The sequence below is a fragment of the Pteropus vampyrus genome, unplaced genomic scaffold (genome assembly GCF_000151845.1).
Source record: "Pteropus vampyrus isolate Shadow unplaced genomic scaffold, Pvam_2.0 Scaffold16, whole genome shotgun sequence".
NCBI lineage: Eukaryota > Metazoa > Chordata > Mammalia > Chiroptera > Pteropodidae > Pteropus > Pteropus vampyrus.
Window position 1 is genome coordinate 9,326,572 of NW_011888797.1, and position 18,153 is coordinate 9,344,724.

General features: G+C 38.6%; 1 protein-coding gene across 17 annotated transcripts in view; it reads right to left on the reverse strand.

Moving 5' to 3' along the window:
• The window catches only part of RBFOX2 (RNA binding fox-1 homolog 2), a 252,781-nt gene that overhangs the window by 68,021 nt on the left and 166,607 nt on the right, over window positions 1-18,153 (reverse strand). The window contains exon 1 of one of the 17 annotated variants that reach the window (XM_023527402.1): window positions 13,639-13,905. The exons of 13 other annotated variants lie outside the window; for them this stretch is intronic. In XM_023527402.1, the coding sequence (XP_023383170.1) occupies window positions 13,639-13,665 (27 nt within the window). In that variant the 5' untranslated portion in view covers window positions 13,666-13,905. Of the gene's footprint in view, window positions 1-13,318; window positions 13,493-13,638; window positions 13,906-18,153 lie in introns of those variants that run through there. 3 more of the 17 variants (XM_011387294.2, XM_023527401.1, XM_023527397.1) reach the window with 3 other exon arrangements.

Here is an 18,153-nt window from a genome sequence, read left to right on the forward strand (position 1 = left end):
GGAAAGTACGGAATGGCCTCCTCTCATATCCCCCAAATATCAAGACTAAAGAAAAGGGGCCAATATCTAATACAAAAAGAATTAAATTTCCCCAAATGTTCTGAATTCTTTGGAGTCAAACAAACTGGGGTTTTTGTTTTTCCTTTTTCAATGCTGGAGAAAGGAAGTAGCACAATAAATGCTTGCGATTTCCATTGGGCAGGGGTTCAAAAGCTGCGTTATCTCCTACGTAATGCACACAGAATCCCTGCTTTCCATCCCATCTTCACTCCCGCTCTCGGAGCGTCCTTGGGGTTCCTGCTGGGCAGAGCGGCTTCCAGGCCATTGGCAGTCCCCTTCTACGAATCATCAGGCTTTCCCTTCTCCTCCATTTCGTTCAGCAATTGGTTCCCATTTGCTTTAACTTTTCTAGAAATTTACTGAACTCTCTTTTTTATTAGTAATATCATCCCTCACCCTTTTCTATCTGCTGTTACGGGTTTATTTCTTTTTGTACTTTTGTATTGTTATTTCAGTGGGTCTTATACAAGTGAAAGTATCCATGATTTTGACCCAGAAGTCGTGATTTATCTTCCATAAAAGATTTCAACCATAGTTAAACTCCAGAAGTCCAGGTTCCTTTTTAAATATGAGAAAGGACATGAGTTAATGAACTTCTGTTTCTTTTAAAATAATCCTTTAACAACATTAAGATGTAGTAAAAGCAAATCAGAGAAGCTTACAGGAAAATGTAAAGTTTACTACAATTCGTGAAACGGCCCTGTACTTGATGCTATAATAAATCCGATATATTTTGATTATAGGAAGCAAAGCAATCCAGAGAAGTATCAGAACTAAATGTGTACTGTAAATCATAGTCTAAATGCCAACTACAAGTACATCCAGCACTGTGTTAGATGTTCTAAGTCCTGACAAATACAAAAGACTTTCAAGGGTTTAATCACTCTCAGAAAATAAAACAAAACAAAAGTCAAGTATTTACCCACTAGAATGCCTAACTCTTCACCTTCTGCCTTCTTTCCGAATGCAACGGTGGCCCAGGTCGGACCACAGTCTCAGGGGAGGAAAACATTTCTCGTCACCCCACGGATCCCTAACACGAGTCAATAAGTCATGCCATGGACTGTGACTCTTCAGTCAGGAATGGCAATGAAACACAAACTAGTGACTACAATATTTAATCTTTTATCATAATGTGACAAACCTAAACAAAAAAATTAGAGTCCTATGTTGGAAGAAGCCATCAAAATGCTATCATAAATAAGCTGTTATTATTACTGAACAGGAAAACCTGCCTCAGAGTGAGGGAAGATATCCATCTTAAGAGAGGTGGCATGCAGAAAACTGAGAACTGAGATCTAAAATCAGTCCCTAAGGCACCAAAAAGAAGCTGACAATACTTTAATGGTTGCTTAGTAACGAAGCATTCCTGGATTTCACTCCACATTGCCAATCTTTCCATGTCAAGTTAAATGCTCATAAAACAAACAGAAACAAAATATCTTCAAGCATACTTAAAAAAAAAAAATCAAAAGACATTCTGTTTTTCTGCCCACTTATAATCTTCCATACCTCAAACTTCATTATTATCTTTAACACATCAATTAGATTAGCTTCATATATGAGAAGAATTTTCCAGCAAAGAATGCCCAAGATACGTGATTTTTACTTATTTTAAGATTTTCCCTTTCAGTAATAAGGAGCATATAAACTTGATATTTTAGTCTCTATAAAACATCTTTTGTTAAAAGTCTGAACTTCTTGGGCAGATGTTCTTAAGGTAGAAAGAACACTAGACAGAGACTATAAGAAAATGAACTCTAGTTCCAGTTCTGCCATTACCTTGCCATATGACCTTGGACAACTGCCCCACCTCTCTGGATGTGTATCCTAATTTGTAAAATAAAGGTTACTCTAGCTCTAAGAATCTGTGCTTCTGTGATCAAGAGCAGGGGTCCCCAACCTCCTGGCCGCAGACCTGTCAGGAACTGCGTCACACAGGAGGAGGTGAATGGCGGGCAGGGGAGCCAGGAAGCTTCATCATCTGTATTTGCAGCTGCTCCCCAGCGCTAGCATCACCGCCTCAGCTCCACCTCAGATCATCAGGCATTAGATTCTCACAGGAGCACCGGTCATGGTGCACAGGGCCAAAAAGGTTGGGGACCGCTGATTTAGAGGCCTTACCAAAGGGGCAGCATACAGTAAAACAAATAAACAAAAAGAAACATTAGGTATATTACCATGTGAAAGAGCATTTTCTTCTGTAACAGTCAATCAACAAAGTGCCATTAAGTTGTTTATCTATTCCCCTCTCAAAAGTGGCTAAGAGCTACTCTAAAACAGTCAATACTTTATTTCCCTCTTACCCTGAACAAATGTTCCCACATGAAATACTAACCATCAAACTATAAAACCTCTGTGCTGAGATAAAATTTCAGGAAACTAAAGTTGTGTATAGAATAGCCAAATTGATCAATTCTGCACTTATCCCAGAGGAACCTAAGGAAAATTAGGAAAATTAGCAGACATTTCTCAAAGTATTGGCTACAGTGAATTATAGAGATTTTTCTTATGCAAAGAAAAAGTTAAATAAATATTATGGCCTTGTATTCTTCATTTTATACTTAATGTACTGGCTATCTCCTCAAAAGGGGGTAGAAACAGCATGAACTTGGGAATAAGATAAACATGGGTTCAAACCTAGGCTTTGTCATACACAGTTGTGTGACTCTGGACAAGTCACTTAACATCTCAATACCTCAAAAATTTTTTTATCTGTAAAATGAGAAGAAGGATAGCTACCTAATGCGTTATCTATAAGAATTAACTGAGATAAAGTATACAAAATTCTTTGCTTCTGGCTTTTGAAAAAAAGTGGTAGAGATAATAATCATTGTGAAGGAAAAAGTGCAAATGTGTGTGTGTATTCCACAATATAAGACCTATCTGCTAAGTTATACCCTTAAAGTTCATGTTCTTTTTTATATAAAGTCATATTAATACAAACACAGGGGGTGCGGGGGGGATCATATTCTTCTTACTAAAGGCTTTATGTAAAACATAGGCTAAAGTGCAATTAAGCCAAACAATACATTCCCAGTTTCTCAAAAATGTCTCCTGGTTCCTCAAGAGAGAAAAGATTAAAGCACATAGTGGATGAACTTTTGGTCCCAGTTGCTATGCTAGGAAATGAAAGTCAGGCAACCACTTAACTGAAGTTAAGAAATCTCTAAACAGTAGCATCCACATTCTTTAATATTTTTTAATGATCGTCATTTTCACAGTCCAAAGTGCCCCTACCTTCTACAGTGTTTATGTGAACAAACAGTACTTTGATTTTTCTCCTTCCTTATTCCCTAGAATTGCAATGATAGGTAATTCATAGGAGAAAAAGATCTTTCTCCTTTTCCACAACAGATCACAAATTATGCTGAACTACAAAGACATGGAAATCCTAAACAACCAACAAGAACCCGAACCCAAATTCTATCCGTGGAAATCCTATTTTTCCTGTGAACTTGTCCACATGTTTTTGCTAAAGAACTATTTGTACCTTTGATCTGATTAGTTCTAAACACCCTCGGAAACTATTCTACCACCGAATCTCATTCAGTACTCAAGAATTTGGTTCTAGATTCAAATAATGTCTTGCATAACTCACACACAAAATAATACATGCCATAGCCTTTCCTCTCACCCCTTCCGAAACCTCAGCCAAACTTCCCAAACGAATTCTTTCCTCATTTGAACTTCTAATGGTACTTTATTGACACCATATTCATGGAATTTATCATATTCCACCTTGTATTTTAATTATTTATGCATCTTATACATTCTCCTCCTTGAAATTACTGATCGACTGATTTTTCATTCATAAAGTAGGCCTATATTAAATGATATATCATTTAATTTTCATTTACAAATAAGTGGTCTCACTTTTGTTTCCAATCAAGATGGAGTAATCATATTTATCCTGCCATTTCGAACACTAAAAGTCAGAACAAAATACATGAAACAGTACTCAAGACACTGTACAGCAGACAAAGGACAGTGATCTCTGAGACACAAAACACCTAGGATGAGCTTTATAACTGCCCCAGCTGACTGAGTGGAGAAAGTTTCCAGGCAGTGACATAGAGAGAGGGAAGCAGGCAGAGCCTGGTGGTCTCCATGAGCTGAGGAGTCTAGAGAAGCCAAGACGACTGCAGTTCACAGGGAAGAGAACTGCAGAAGAGACAGCTGCACTGACAGAGAACTCAAAAGATCTACAGACAATTCCCCTTCAGTTATGGAATAGTCACCGCATGTCCGTGAAGAACTACCTGAGGCTGGAGAAAGGACCAACCCACAGAGCTGGAGGGAATAATGTCAAGAGCTCACCCAGTGCCAGGAACAGAGCCTATTTCCAACAACGAGAGTGGAAAATCTGATAACCTGGGCATCAGTTAGGGTACTAACAAGTCTGGTCTCAATAGTGGGGAAAAATTAACCTGAGACTAAAAAGAGCCCTGGGGTATCTAACAAAACTGAAAAATGAGATCTGGAAGGATCAAACTATTTCTGCGAAAATCAGCTCAAGAAAATATATCTATATATGACATCCTACAAGGTAAAATTCACAATGTCTGGCATCCAGTCAAAAATCGTAGGGTACGCAAAGAAGCAGGAAAATACAATCCATAAAGGTGAAAAAAACAATTAATTTCAAGGACATTAAAACACCTGTATTACATGTGTTCAAGAAAAATCGTATGTAAAAGAAAAACTGACACATGGGAGCTAGAATAAAGATTCATATCGAAATTCTAGAGATGAAAACTTTATCTGAGATTTTTAAAAAACCACATTGGATTGGATTAATGGCAGATTAGACATTGCAGAAGAAAAGATCGGCACACTTGATAACACTGAAAGAGAAACTATCCAAAAGGAAATACAGAGAGGAAAAAAAGACTGAAAAAACAATGAACGGTGAGCCTTGAAAATGACATGGAATGATTATGGTGTAATATATAAGTGTGTTGACAACTTTTCAAAAGTCGTGTGCAGAGACTCTAACTCTTGGTCATCTTGACTGGAAGGAAAAGGAGAGAGGAAGGTGGCTGTACTAGTTATACCACGTTTGGTATACTTACTACGATTTGCCGAACCCTAAAATTTCATTGTCACTTTTCCACATTTGTTGGGGGTCATGCTCTTCTCTCTTTCCTGACTCCCCAAGAGGCTAGAGCTCCCATGCCACTTACCTGCATGCTATCTTCTGGACATACACAGCCTTCCACTGGAACATCTATAAGAGATTTGTATGTTCCCCAAATAGCTATTTACTCCAAAATCCTTTCTTCTAGCGAAATAAAACGTCCATTTTTAAAAGGACTTTGTATTTTAAGTATTAACTGATTTAAGTAATAAGCACTGGGGTGTGTAATTACTCAATTTAAGTCTGTTTTGCATTTCAAAAGCGGACCCATTCTATATATTAACATGCATTTAAGCTGCACCTTTAAGAGGCAAGAAATTATTCATGTGGGGAAAAGAGCTATTCTGGCCCCAAATAGTAATCTACGAAAAATAATACATACAAAAATATGAAAAGCAGGAAGGTATAAAATATGGAATATTTAAGGAACTGCAAATAGTCCAGATTGCGGAGTGGGGTGGAAGGAGAAAGGAAGTGAGAGAAGGGGAAGAATCTTCCTGTTTTCTGTGGGAGAAAATGAGAGAGGTCAGGGGTTTCACGCTGATCCAAGGTCGCACGGGGATCCAGTTGAACTGTCAAGATTGTGTCCTATCATCAAGCTATACGGGAAAACCTTCCCTATGCTAAGAAAGCAGGGAGGACCTAAATCCCTCCAAGTCAGAGCTTGGCAGTCTGGCTCTGATCCAGAGCTGGCCCACCACCTGCTTTTTTATACACCTGAAAGCTAAAATTGGTTTTTACAATTTAAAGAGTTGAAAAAGATTCAAAAGAAGAATATTTTGTGGTACCTGGAAATTACATGAAATTCAAATTTCAGTGTCCATAAATAAAGTTTTACTGGAACATAGCCGCCCCCATCATCTGACTTCTTTCATGCCAACAGCAGGGATGAACAGCTGTGACATCGTGGCCCGTGAAGCCAAAAATATTTACCATGCAGCCATTAACTGAAAATTTTGTAGATATCTTCTCTAAGGTTGCAAGTCTTTCAAAATCCCCTTTACCTAAGTCTCAGTTTGCCTCTTCAAAACTTCTTACAAGGGATCTCATAATATTAGATAAAAGAATAGTTATATTTGTGGATATAAAAGAACTCTTATAATTTCATATAATTATTGATTAACATTACCATATTTTCTGCTTAAGTATTCCTTTATATACGAAATATTAAATTCTGGTTGTAGAACTTTACCCTGTAATTCTGAATGAATTAAATATCTCCAGTTATGACTTCAAATTGCAATTGTAAAAACTGTATTTCCTTTTGTTAATAGTAGTCTAGCTATACCTATTTCCTGAGCCATTAATTAAAAAAGAAATGTTATTCTAATATTCTGAAAATGATTGCCTTTGAAAAAATTCAAGAGGCATGATAAAAAGAACAAATAAACCAAAGTAAGCTAATATAACAATATTTCTATGGTATTAGATTTATAATAAATATTAAAACAGAGTACTTTTAATGGTTTCATTAATTTTTTTTTGCCGTGTTTTACTTCTATTCTCAATGGTCATATTGTATTGTTGCTACTGATTTTAAAGACTAATTCTTAATTTTGGCTTTCCAACACTCTTCTGATACAATTTCAAGATATCAAGAGTAGTGATCAAATGACAATATGTCATAGGTTGATCCAACCAGCATCTTCGAAAAAGTAGTTCTAAAAAATAAGTTTAAAAATAAAAATTTCAGTGTTAGCAACCTTTGAAGGACCTGGGCAAGACCCAGGGGTTGGAAGACAGGTAGACTGTTGCCAATCAGCTGACAGCATGCTTTACAGTGAAACAGAAAAGCAATATTCAACCTAAGAGTTAAGGGTAATATCCCCTTATTTTTAAAGTTATAAATTGTTGACAATACATGATAAATAAGCTTTGAAAAGTGAGCAAAGTCAAACATGTCAAAAAAAAACTACTTATAATAAAGATATGATATTCGATAATACAACTGATATTTACTAAGAAATTAGATATAAATGATAAATCATTCCTATGAATGGATGCAATTAGTCTAGGACAGTAAAGACTCTGCAAGCCATATGTTTTCAGATCTATGAGGAATAATTAAAGGAAGTAGATAAGATGAACCAAGAGAGAACGGAAGATTAAAGGAAACACTTAGCCATTATCTTCAAGTATTTGGTTTTTATGAAGAAGAGAGATTAAACTTCTCCATGTGACTTTGGATGATACAACTAGGAAGAGTGAGAAAACAATAATGAAAACACATTTTAGCTCGCCATCTGGAAAACTTTTCTACTTTTTAACACCCCAAAACATAACTATTTATTTTATGAGGCTGGTTGTATAATGGAAGAGTGTGCAAATTTAGAATTAAATAGATTTCAAGTTTGAAACCTATCTCTGTCTGTATCCAGAGACACCAGATTATTTGACCTCTCAAATCTCAAAATCTAATGTATGGGGAAAAAAACATGAAAAATACCACCAAGCTCAAAAGTAATTGACAAGTGATATACGATACAAGTATAATTGTTATGTATGTAAATGTGATTTGTATGTAAAATTGGTGCAAAGAAGTATGCAAAAATAAAAAGTTATTTCAACAACGGTCATTATTCTTGGTAGTTAACAACAGGGAATCTGGAGCTAAACTCCTTGGGTTTAAATCCTGACATCATCACCTTGGGCAAGCCACCTGACCTCTCTGTAGTCCTGTTCCCTAATTTCCACAATATGGACACTAATAGCACTTATAAGGCTGCTAAAAGGAATAAATGACATAACGCCTTAGGAATTGACAATAGTACCTAATGCATAATGTGTACTCTGTAATGTTACCTATTATTATAATATCACAATACTGAATTTATTTTATTCAATAGTGTTATTACAAGTAGCCCATCCAAGCCCTGAATAAGTCAGAGACGGGAATTCCAGAAGTAAATCAGAGTCTCAACTAAATGAATGTATTCGCACATTCATCAAATATTTACTGACTATGTAATACCTGTAAGAGGCGTTAGAGTACAGTGCTTAAGAGTATGAATTCCCAAGCCAGTCCGTGGATGTGAATCCCCACATCTCTTAGTAGCTATATAAACTTGGGCAAGTTACCTAACCATTATATGCCTCGGTTTCCTCTTTTTTGATTATGGGGATAATTGTAGAGTTGTTGAGAGGCTTCAGTGAGTTAATGTAGGTAAAGAGTACCTGACAACCATATACAAGTATTAGCTAGTTAGCTGTTATTATGACTACATCCCAGGCACAGTTCTAGACACCAGGAATGTAACAGACTGATGACGAAGGTCCCTCATCTCATAAATCTTTTATTCTTTTGGGGGAAGAGGCACAGATAACATATAACGAGTAATGATAAGCACTAAAATCAGTGGTAAGTGAATAGACTGGAGAGTTCAAGTTGAGATAGGAAGGTCAAAGGAGAGCTCTCCCTTGAGAAGCCATATGGGTATGTGAGGGAAGAACATTTTGAGGTCAGAAAAAAAACAGAAGGAAAGGCCCTGAGCAGGAGGATGCAAGTATATTAAGGGAATAGCAAACAGGCCAGTGTCACTGGATCAAAATATGGGCAGAGAAGGGCAGCAGGAAGACAGGCTGAAGAGACAGCCAGGGTCCCTGATCACATGGGGCCGTATTCAGAGCCTGAAGGGAACCTGGAAGGAGTGACAAAGTCAGACCTGCTTTTAAAATCATTTACTCTGGCAATGACCTCTAATGAATTATTTGATGCCAAGGTTTCCTATATTTAATCATTCTAATAGTAAGAGAGGAACAGTTAAGCATGGCAGACTGCAGTATTTCTGGCTGCTTAAAAGAAGTTGAGCATGGAGCCCGATCACGAATTGCTACATTCAAAACAGCAAAGCAAGCAGTCACTGCAGGGGAGCATTCCATTTGTTTGTTAGATTTCACAAATGAAGGGCTGTGAAGAAATGTTTAAGAACAACTTGACGGTAGTTTTGGAATGTTAAAAAAAAAAAAAAAAAGAGCAAGGCATTGACTCCAGAAGGGAATGCTGGGGACACCAACAAAATCAGATTCCAGAGAGGAACAGTACAGCAAAAGGAGGCGGCAGGCTGCACAGGTGGCTGTGTCATCACTGTGACTGGCTCCGAGTGAAGATCTGTCTGAATATGACATGGAGATGTCCAAGAAATAACCCAAGGTAAGGAATTACATGAAAAGAAGTTAAAATGTGAACACTCCATGAACCAGAAGTCAAAAGAGAGATGAGACTGTTTCCACATGGCAATCTATATAGATATGAGTCTGAAAAATTTCAGGGAAGAACAGAAAACTGGAGGCACAAAACCAGGCCTTTCAGCTCTGCCCTGTCACTGAGAGGGACGAGGAGTGGCATTCACCTTTCAACATGGAGATGTGCTCTGGAGCAACACAAACCTCCACGGCAGGTGGTCAAACTCTAAGCTTACGTAGTCTCCACTGCAAAACTGAGGAGAAAGATTCATGAAAAAATAAAGGGAAGGGGCAAAAAAGGGTATGTGCTTGGGGTGGAGAAGGGCAAATGGGCAGAAAAAACCGTTTAGTGAGTCAAAATTGCTCAGATTTAATCACATTTATGGAATCCTGGGTATCTTCTTTTCAGGAAAGCTAAGTAATTTTTAGAATAGCGATATTTTTTAAGAACCAGTCCTGGTCTTGGCAAGGAAATGGTTATAACTGAAGATATGGAGCAGTGTAGAAGAATTCAGAAAGAAACTGAAGCTCTGGAAAAAGTGAGGCTTTTTTTGGTTCATTGTGAAGGAACAGAAGTTAGTCTCCAACCAACCCACAATCTCCTCCTAACCCCCAACTTCCCAGAGTCCTGCGCAGCCCATAGAAAGTGGAAAGTGTGCCAAAACAAACAGTGTGGGCTGAAGCTCTGTGGATGAAGGGTGGGATGAGCTTTGGGTGGAACTGGCAGGCAACCGAATGGGATCACTTTAAAGCAATGCCACAAAATGGAGACCAAATCATCTCTTAGGACTTTCAAAATTCACAGAAAATGGGATATGCTTAGCAGAACCAGAGAACAGATTCCCTACTCCAACTCACTTCAAAAATGAAAACAAAATCAGAAAGGATAGAAAAAAATGAAACAAAGCAAAACAGACCTGCTCTCTTATCTGTCTTTAATTAAGACATAAAATACCCTTCCCTCTTCTCCCAATCACCCTGGAACAGAAGAGCAAACTGGCAGCAGCTCAGGTGAAAGACTTCAGCCTTCCAGCTACAAAGAGGGGAGATAGCAGACAATGGAACTGGTGATTCATTACAAAAGAATACACTCCAGAGCAGCCCGCTGCCACATGGGCTTACTGCACTATTTAAAGGAACAGCAACCCCCTTTCCAACCTCCCTTATTCTTAACACCTTCCCTCCTCTTGGTCCTGATGGAAAACAGATTTTGAAGAAAATGCCAGCAAAGCACTGAGCTGTCCAAGAAAGGGAGGGCTTTGTGTTCCACAGAAACTGGCAGTCTTACACTATAGTAAGAGTACGAAAATTTTCCTTCACATCCATACTGCAAAATCTTTTCCTCTCTGCCTAGTATACTTTCCCTTTGGACATCAAATAGTATGACTGACTTTGAGTTTGGTAAAACATTGAAAAAATTAATTGGAGTTGGAGTCGTTTACAATTTTGTTTTGCTAATTTTACACATATTATGAGAATGATTTTTCCTCTTTCCCATCCTTTCATTCCACGTTGTTATTTTCATAGATGTGAGAAGATACAATAACTTGATTCGCATGTTCAGAAATAAGAGAGTCTCTCAGTGAACTACTTCTATAACACATACATGAACAAGAGATAAACGTAAAGCTATTAAAAAATAAGATCGCATGAGCGGGTCTATCTACCATATTAGAATTCTGTGATTAAATTACCAGTTGCCCCTTTTTTTTCCTTTCTCTAAAGGCAAAGCACTAATTACTTACTGTAAATCACAGAGCAATTTGCTAATTAAACCCAAAACAGGCCTTATAAAACTAGAGCATATATAATAAAGCACACACACTCGGCAACTAATGATATAGCTCTAATGATAAAAATGTCATCCACTCAAAGCCCTTCACCCTTCTTCCACCAAGTCAGTGATGGAAACTAAAGGATACAGAAATGTTAAGATCCAAGATGCCAAAAGCCTAGGTGACAAATAGTAAAAACTTATCTAAATACCTTCCTTAATATACTAGTCAAGACACTAAATACAATAATAAATCATTTAACTTTGATAATCAAGCCATAAGCAGTGTAGACATTTTATATTCAGAAAGCTTATGTGACAGATCATTAATGCATATTGGGATTATAGATATCTGGCTCAACAAACAAAAAACAAAGAGCAAAAAAAATACCCCCAAAAATAAAAAACATAAAGCCACCCCCCAAAAACCTTTACAGGACAAGTAAAGATTTGGCCCATCTGGTTTTACTATGTATGGTACACATTATCATAGGAAGTGTATATACCAAAACAAATATGCTGGAATACTGAAAATTCACAAATTCAATATTCTATACCTTCTACACGGGCAAAAGCAAGTGACTTGTTTCCTTCAGCATTCAGCACATCCTGAGAAAATCATAATGATTTTAATTTACCTATTAGACTGCCTCAAGAAATCTCTTCTTCTCATTTCTATTTCTCTTCCGTTTTCATTCCTAAAATTATAGTTTCCTTAAATACCAATTAAGACCACAACATTAAGTGGGCACATATGCATATGAATTCTAACTTGTGCTTACACATGCTTAACCAGCTCCTCTGGAAACTAAGGGGACATGTTCCAAGAGGCCACAAAAACCTGTGATTATAAAAAGTCCTAGTTTAAATAAATCTTTCACTGATTTAAAAATACATATAATGAAAAGTGAAGTAGTTGAAAAGCCTTCAGTAATAGCTGAGAAAGAAGAGAGCTGATACCCTCCAATATAGCCAGTTAATGAAAATTGAATGAGGGCTCCAAGGTTAAGAAGTATCATCTCCAGAGCAACAAAGAGAATACAGAAATAGGTCTCCTCTCTTATGGAAATTTTTAAAAGTAAAGCAATATTTCAAAAGAGTTAATCAGGCTGACAATGAAAGGATAATTAGTGGCAGAAAAAATATTTCAAAGGTTTCTCAGCTTTCCAGAAGAGGGAGGGGTTTCTTGATAATGTCCAAACTCAGGTCTGGTGAAGAGTTACTTTGGAAAGACAGATTCTTTGAAAGTTCCCTTTCCTCTAGGTCATGCTGGGAAAATCTCCCTAACACTTTCCCTCCTTCCAAACAGCACTGCGGGGCATTATATAACATTTAACGGAACAGGGTTCCAGCTCCTAAACCAGTGCCTCTGTCCGGATGGCTAGCCGACTCTCTCGCCCTCCGGTGGTGACTCGGAGAGGCAAAGCGAAGAGAGAATACAAAAAACGGGCAACCTCCTTAAAAGGAAAGCACTGTCCAGTGATGAAATTTCCCTACAGAGCATACAAGCCTGGAGTGCAAACGATCCTAAGTCTGAGACTAAAGGACATGAGTGTTCTACAACGCAAATGATCTCTCATTGATAAATCACAGCCTCACATTCCCTCTCACCCTACATATAAAGCAAAAAGGGTAAAAACGCACACAGAGAAGGGTGCCAACGAGAAAAATAGCACCGTCAGGGGAAACTACGGAACAGGATTCACCTTTTGATTTGTGAGGAATGACTTGCTAAAATGTGGATGAGATACTGCCTGGCATAACCAGAGACAGCCAGAGCGAGAGACAGGGAGGAAGAGATCTTCCATTTCCCACTCCCTCTCCTTCAAATGCCTTTTAATGCCCCCGGGATTGTCATTTATACATTCGGATCTGTCAGGGAGGGCTCTACCTGCCTCTGCTGCACCTGAATGCTCCTATGGTTCCTCCTGAGAACATTCTTTGCCAGTAACAAAGCCATGAAAATGAAACATATTCTCCCAGTCTTCATTTTTAATAAGCCATTTAGAACGAAGGCAGCAAAACTGCAATTCCATAGCCAATTCTGAGAAACCGAAGTGAATCGGGAATCAGATTTCCCCGTAGCAAATTCTTCTGCAATTCTTAAAAGGAAGTCAATCCCTCTCCCCTCTTTTTGGCAGTCTACAAGAATCTCTTCCTACCTCTGCAGTCTCTCTCTCCCTCCCTCTTCTCAGAACCAAGACAAAGAGGTAGACAAATCCCCACAGGGTCTTTCCTGAGCTACAGCTGCAAAGTACAGGAAACAGGAATCTGCTATGGAGCTGGGGGGGCGGGGGTTGGGGGGAAGGATACGGATACATCTCTCTCAAAACATAGACTTTTCAGCTGATAACAATAAATTTGGCCTTTTCAAAGAAGATGATAATAACTGAAACTCTGCTTACTGTGCCCCACCCCCATATCTTTATTTAGATCACACAAACGGGGAAAAGGAAAACGCCGAGGAAAACACAAATCTTACCTGAGTTACCATTTTCTTTTTCTCCATAAACCAAACGGAACAGATGATGATGAACACTTCAGGGCAGTCGTGCTGGGGCACACCTTCCCCAGCGTTCTCACCACCCCCCTCCCCCCCCAATCCAGCTATTTAAGGGTGGGTAATTGATCTCCCTTTATTCCGTCCTCCTTCCCTTTTCTTTCTAGTGTTTCTTCCTTTCTTTTCTCTTCCTCTCTGGCAGTCTCTCCCCCTCCTTCTTTCTCCAGCTCCCTCCCATATCTCAGGCAGATGGCTGAAGGAAGCCCCACCCCTGAATGCCTAAGGTAATTAATCAGAGTAGAGCCCCACCTCTTCCTCCTCCCCCCACCCCCTCCCCGCAGGCTGACATCTCCCAACTCCAGAAACAGGCCTACCGGAGAATGGCAGTTTGGTGTGTGCTTTGCGCACGCGCACGTGTGTGTGTGTGTGTGTGTGTGTGTGTGTGTGTGTGTGTGTGTGTGAGTAAAGGGGGGAAGGAGGGGGAGAAAGAGGGAGGGGCAGGCGCCATGTGCAGGCATATTTTAAAGAGTGAATATTCGCGATGGTGGTATTAATTATACAGCACTGGAAGCATTCGTAGAAGTTTACCACAGTTAATACAGATTTAAAATATTCCAACCATGACTATCTGATAATAAATAAGAAATGAAACAAAAATTTTAACAAAACATTTCCACTGATGTACAGTTTATAGATGTAGTGGATTTAATGAACAATGTGAAAAGCTGTTGAAAGACCAGTGACTGGAAAGGTTTTCAAGGAATGGGAATATGCAAGAACCTGCTTGTCCTAAAGCAGTCTAATGACTGCGAAGGGCTAAAGGAGAGGAGGAAGGTAATTAAAGTGCTTATTTTTTCTACTGTAAGATATGTGGGGATTCTGAAAAAGGCATCTACAAAAATGACTGCTTATGAAACTTAGGGTGTAAACTAGGGGGGATACGGATTTGCTTAGGGCTTCGGCCTCATTAAAAATTCTGGGTTACCTGAGAATTCACTCTTTGTGTTCATTCGCTTTCCATATTTTAGCTCATCAAAAAACATAAACCCTTTCTCTATATATACACTGGATATCTATAAATAATAGCTACTAGAGTGTGCTACAGATATAGAATGTTTGGGAGAATGTTTATTGAATATGAGTTTCTATGAAGTTCTCTTACTAAAAGGACATAATGACAAAAGGGTCAAAGATGTGATTCGGTCCAGGAAGTCCTGGTCTAGGTCCTGACTGGGTCCTTTATAAGTAAGTGATCTTAGACAAGTCTTCACTTCTGAATATAAATTTTATAATCTCCCTACTTTATATTATTAAATATAATAAAATAGTATGTGAGTTTGATGAGTTTATGATTATCATTTCTCATAAAATACTAATTTTTTAGTACTCTAATAAGATCCTAAATGATTTTATGTATTTTAGTTATGCTATATTTATTACATTGTAATCTCTCACAGATTACCACAAAGGGAAGAGATTAATTCCAAAATTAAGCTTCCTGTTTTTAAAATAGACGCGTAAAGAAATCAAATTTAAAAATCACAAATCATAATGAGAATACAGTTTTTTGCTGAATCCATAAGAATTGTTTGGCAAAATGTATAACCAGGCTTTAAAAAATCTAGTATATAATAATGTTGGATGGTGCATTACCAATATAATATCGCCATGCTCCACCCAAATTAATAATCATTTCAACAATTCTGAAAAGAATACAGGAACTACCAAACAATCTAGAGAACCTGGAGAAACTGACACAATCACAGATATTTACTGAATACCTCAAATATGTCAGGCACTATTCTGGGCATTTTACAGATATCTATATGCCTTCGCTATAATCCATAATGTGTAAAGAAATATGTACCAAGGAATAGGATCTTTAAACATTAGGAAAAAAATACTATGAAAAAAGGAACAGATCAGTACTAGGCTTGTTTTTATTTAACATTTTTAGAACTGATCTGGAAGATAGAACGCATTGTATTCTTTGAATTTGCAACTGAAAATCCAATTAGAAGGAGGTAAAATCCAGTCAAATGTTTTAAAAGACAAAGTGAGTAAGCAGAAAAGAGGCAGGTGAGTTTCACTAGAAGCAGGGGCAACCCACTGTACGTTGGGGAAAAATCTAAATCATATTTATGATAATTATTTACATTTTCAGTTCTAATATAAGACATAAACCTGAGAATCACTGTATACCACTCTTTGAATCCACTGGTCCATTACAGTAAAAGGGACAAAAAACCCTGGAGCACCAGGATGCCAGACTCCCTCACTCTCTGCCCTCCACACACTACCCTTACGAAAACCAAGCCTCAGCTCTCTTGAAGCTTGTGTGTGATGACGGCCTCCATATGTATAAAAAGACGACAGGCCCCCAAGAAAAGATTTTATTATTACTTTTTTAAATAAAAAGGTAAATGAGAGATCCCTATGAGCAGAAAGTCTAGGACCAGGATTAGGAGAAAGGTTTCCTGAGGCCTGGTATTCATGCCTCTTTTCTACATTTAGGACCAATATTTTATACTGCAAATAATAAGCTTATGAAAGTCATTACCACAAGAGTTAGTATGGGCTAAAGTAAAAATAAATATTAAAATGATTTCTATGAACTCAGTAAATAAGAGAATCATAGTGAGCACTGGACAAACTCAAGGCTATTTTGAAGTGTGTCCCTGACTTTAAGGGCTGGTATTATAGAGGACAATTTGCTCCCTGGTGCCCAAGAGAGAGAGAAGAGCCTGGACTTAAGAGCCTGGATCTGACCCAGCAAAACAACTGGAGTCCCCTGGTGGCTTAATGTGCCCAGCCGTGCGCCAAGGAGAAACTCATCTCAGGGCATTATCGGGGCGGGGTGGGGGCGGGGAGAGGCAAATACACACAGTAAGAACGTCAGCTAAGGGAGGAGACCACATCCACCTTCATGGATCAATCTCCGGCTTCCAGCTCAGTGCCTAGTGTATGGTAGGTACTCAATAAATATTTGTTAAATAAATAAATGAAGGAACTTCTCCTAGTTGTCTCAATTTCTTCATTGCTTCCTCATGTTTCATGCAATCCCCAGAACTCCAGCTTCCTTTCCCCCACACTCAATGGAAAGTTATCTTGCTGAAGTCACCAAAGACCTCCGATGGCCAAATTCAGTGCACGTTTTATATCTTCTTTAACTTATACGTAGCATTTGGCACTCTCTCTTTAGGAAATGCTCATTCTCAGCTTCAAAAGACCCCAATCTTTCCTGATTTTCCTCTTTCTACCTTCACTCACTTCCCCATCTCACTTTTCTTCCTCAGCCCGCCCTGTAAATGTCTGATGTGCCACACTCAGACCTCTCTTTACTGCATGCCACAGATTCTTAACCCCAGGTGCAGAGCTCCTCACACAGACACCCCAGTGGAAATTTGTTTTCTTCTGTGCTTTTCTATGCAGGGAGGATTCACAAGATTCAGCAGCTTCTCAAAAGGGTACAAACCTCAAAACAGAGCAACACTGCTGAGAACACGCTTGCTCTAGGTGATATAACTCATCCCATCGCCCCGATCACTACCCATTTACCTTGGTGATCCCCACATCTCTATGTCTAATCCAGTTATCTCTCCTGGATTACAGATCAAAAAAAATCCAACTGCCAAATAATGGTCAACTCCATTTAGATATCCTACATAGTTCTCTAATTTTAAAGTCCAAAACTAAATTAAATTCTCAAAACCAAATCACTAATTCCTTTAACAAATGTATGAGAGCCTACTATATGCCAGGCACTGTTCTAGTTACTGAAGAAAACCAGTAATGGACAAAGGAGGTAAAAGTCCTTCTAGCTTGGATTCTAGTACGCATTCTACCATGTTTGTTTTCTTGGTGAACGGTTAAATTTCATGACCGGTAAAATAACTACCATTTCTTGAGAATTTACTCTGTGGTGGCTTCCTATCAGACAACTACTTATATATGAGCTCATTTTACCCCATGACGAGATATTTCAATCTCCTTTTCAGAGACGAGGAAACTGTCTCTCTGCCTCCAGTCTACCACTCTTCATTCAAGCCTCTCGCTACTACCAAAGCGATCTTTCCAAATGCAGATCTCATCATGCCACTGCTCCAATAAAAATCTGCAACTAAAAGAGGGAAAAGTCCTAACTCTTAGGCCCTAACACGAAATCTGGCTTTGGCTTTCCAGTCAGACACTGCTCTGCGCCGCCCCCCGCCCCCCCCACCCCCGCTCTTCTCTGCCCCTAGACACTGAACGACATGCAGTTAAGCTCCTCAAGGATATCAAGTTTGTTTTTTTTCTGTTTTATGTTCTTACTTCCTTGAATATGGCCTTCTATCTGGCTAGTGCATCCTTCAAGGCTCGCTTCAGGAATCCCCTGCTTCAGAAAGCTTTTCCTCAACCTGCCTGCTCCCACATCTGGGATAGGTACCCCTTAACCCCGTGCTTTAGCGCCCAACTCACGGTTCATAATTGTTGGGTTACTGTTTCTGTGTAACTACG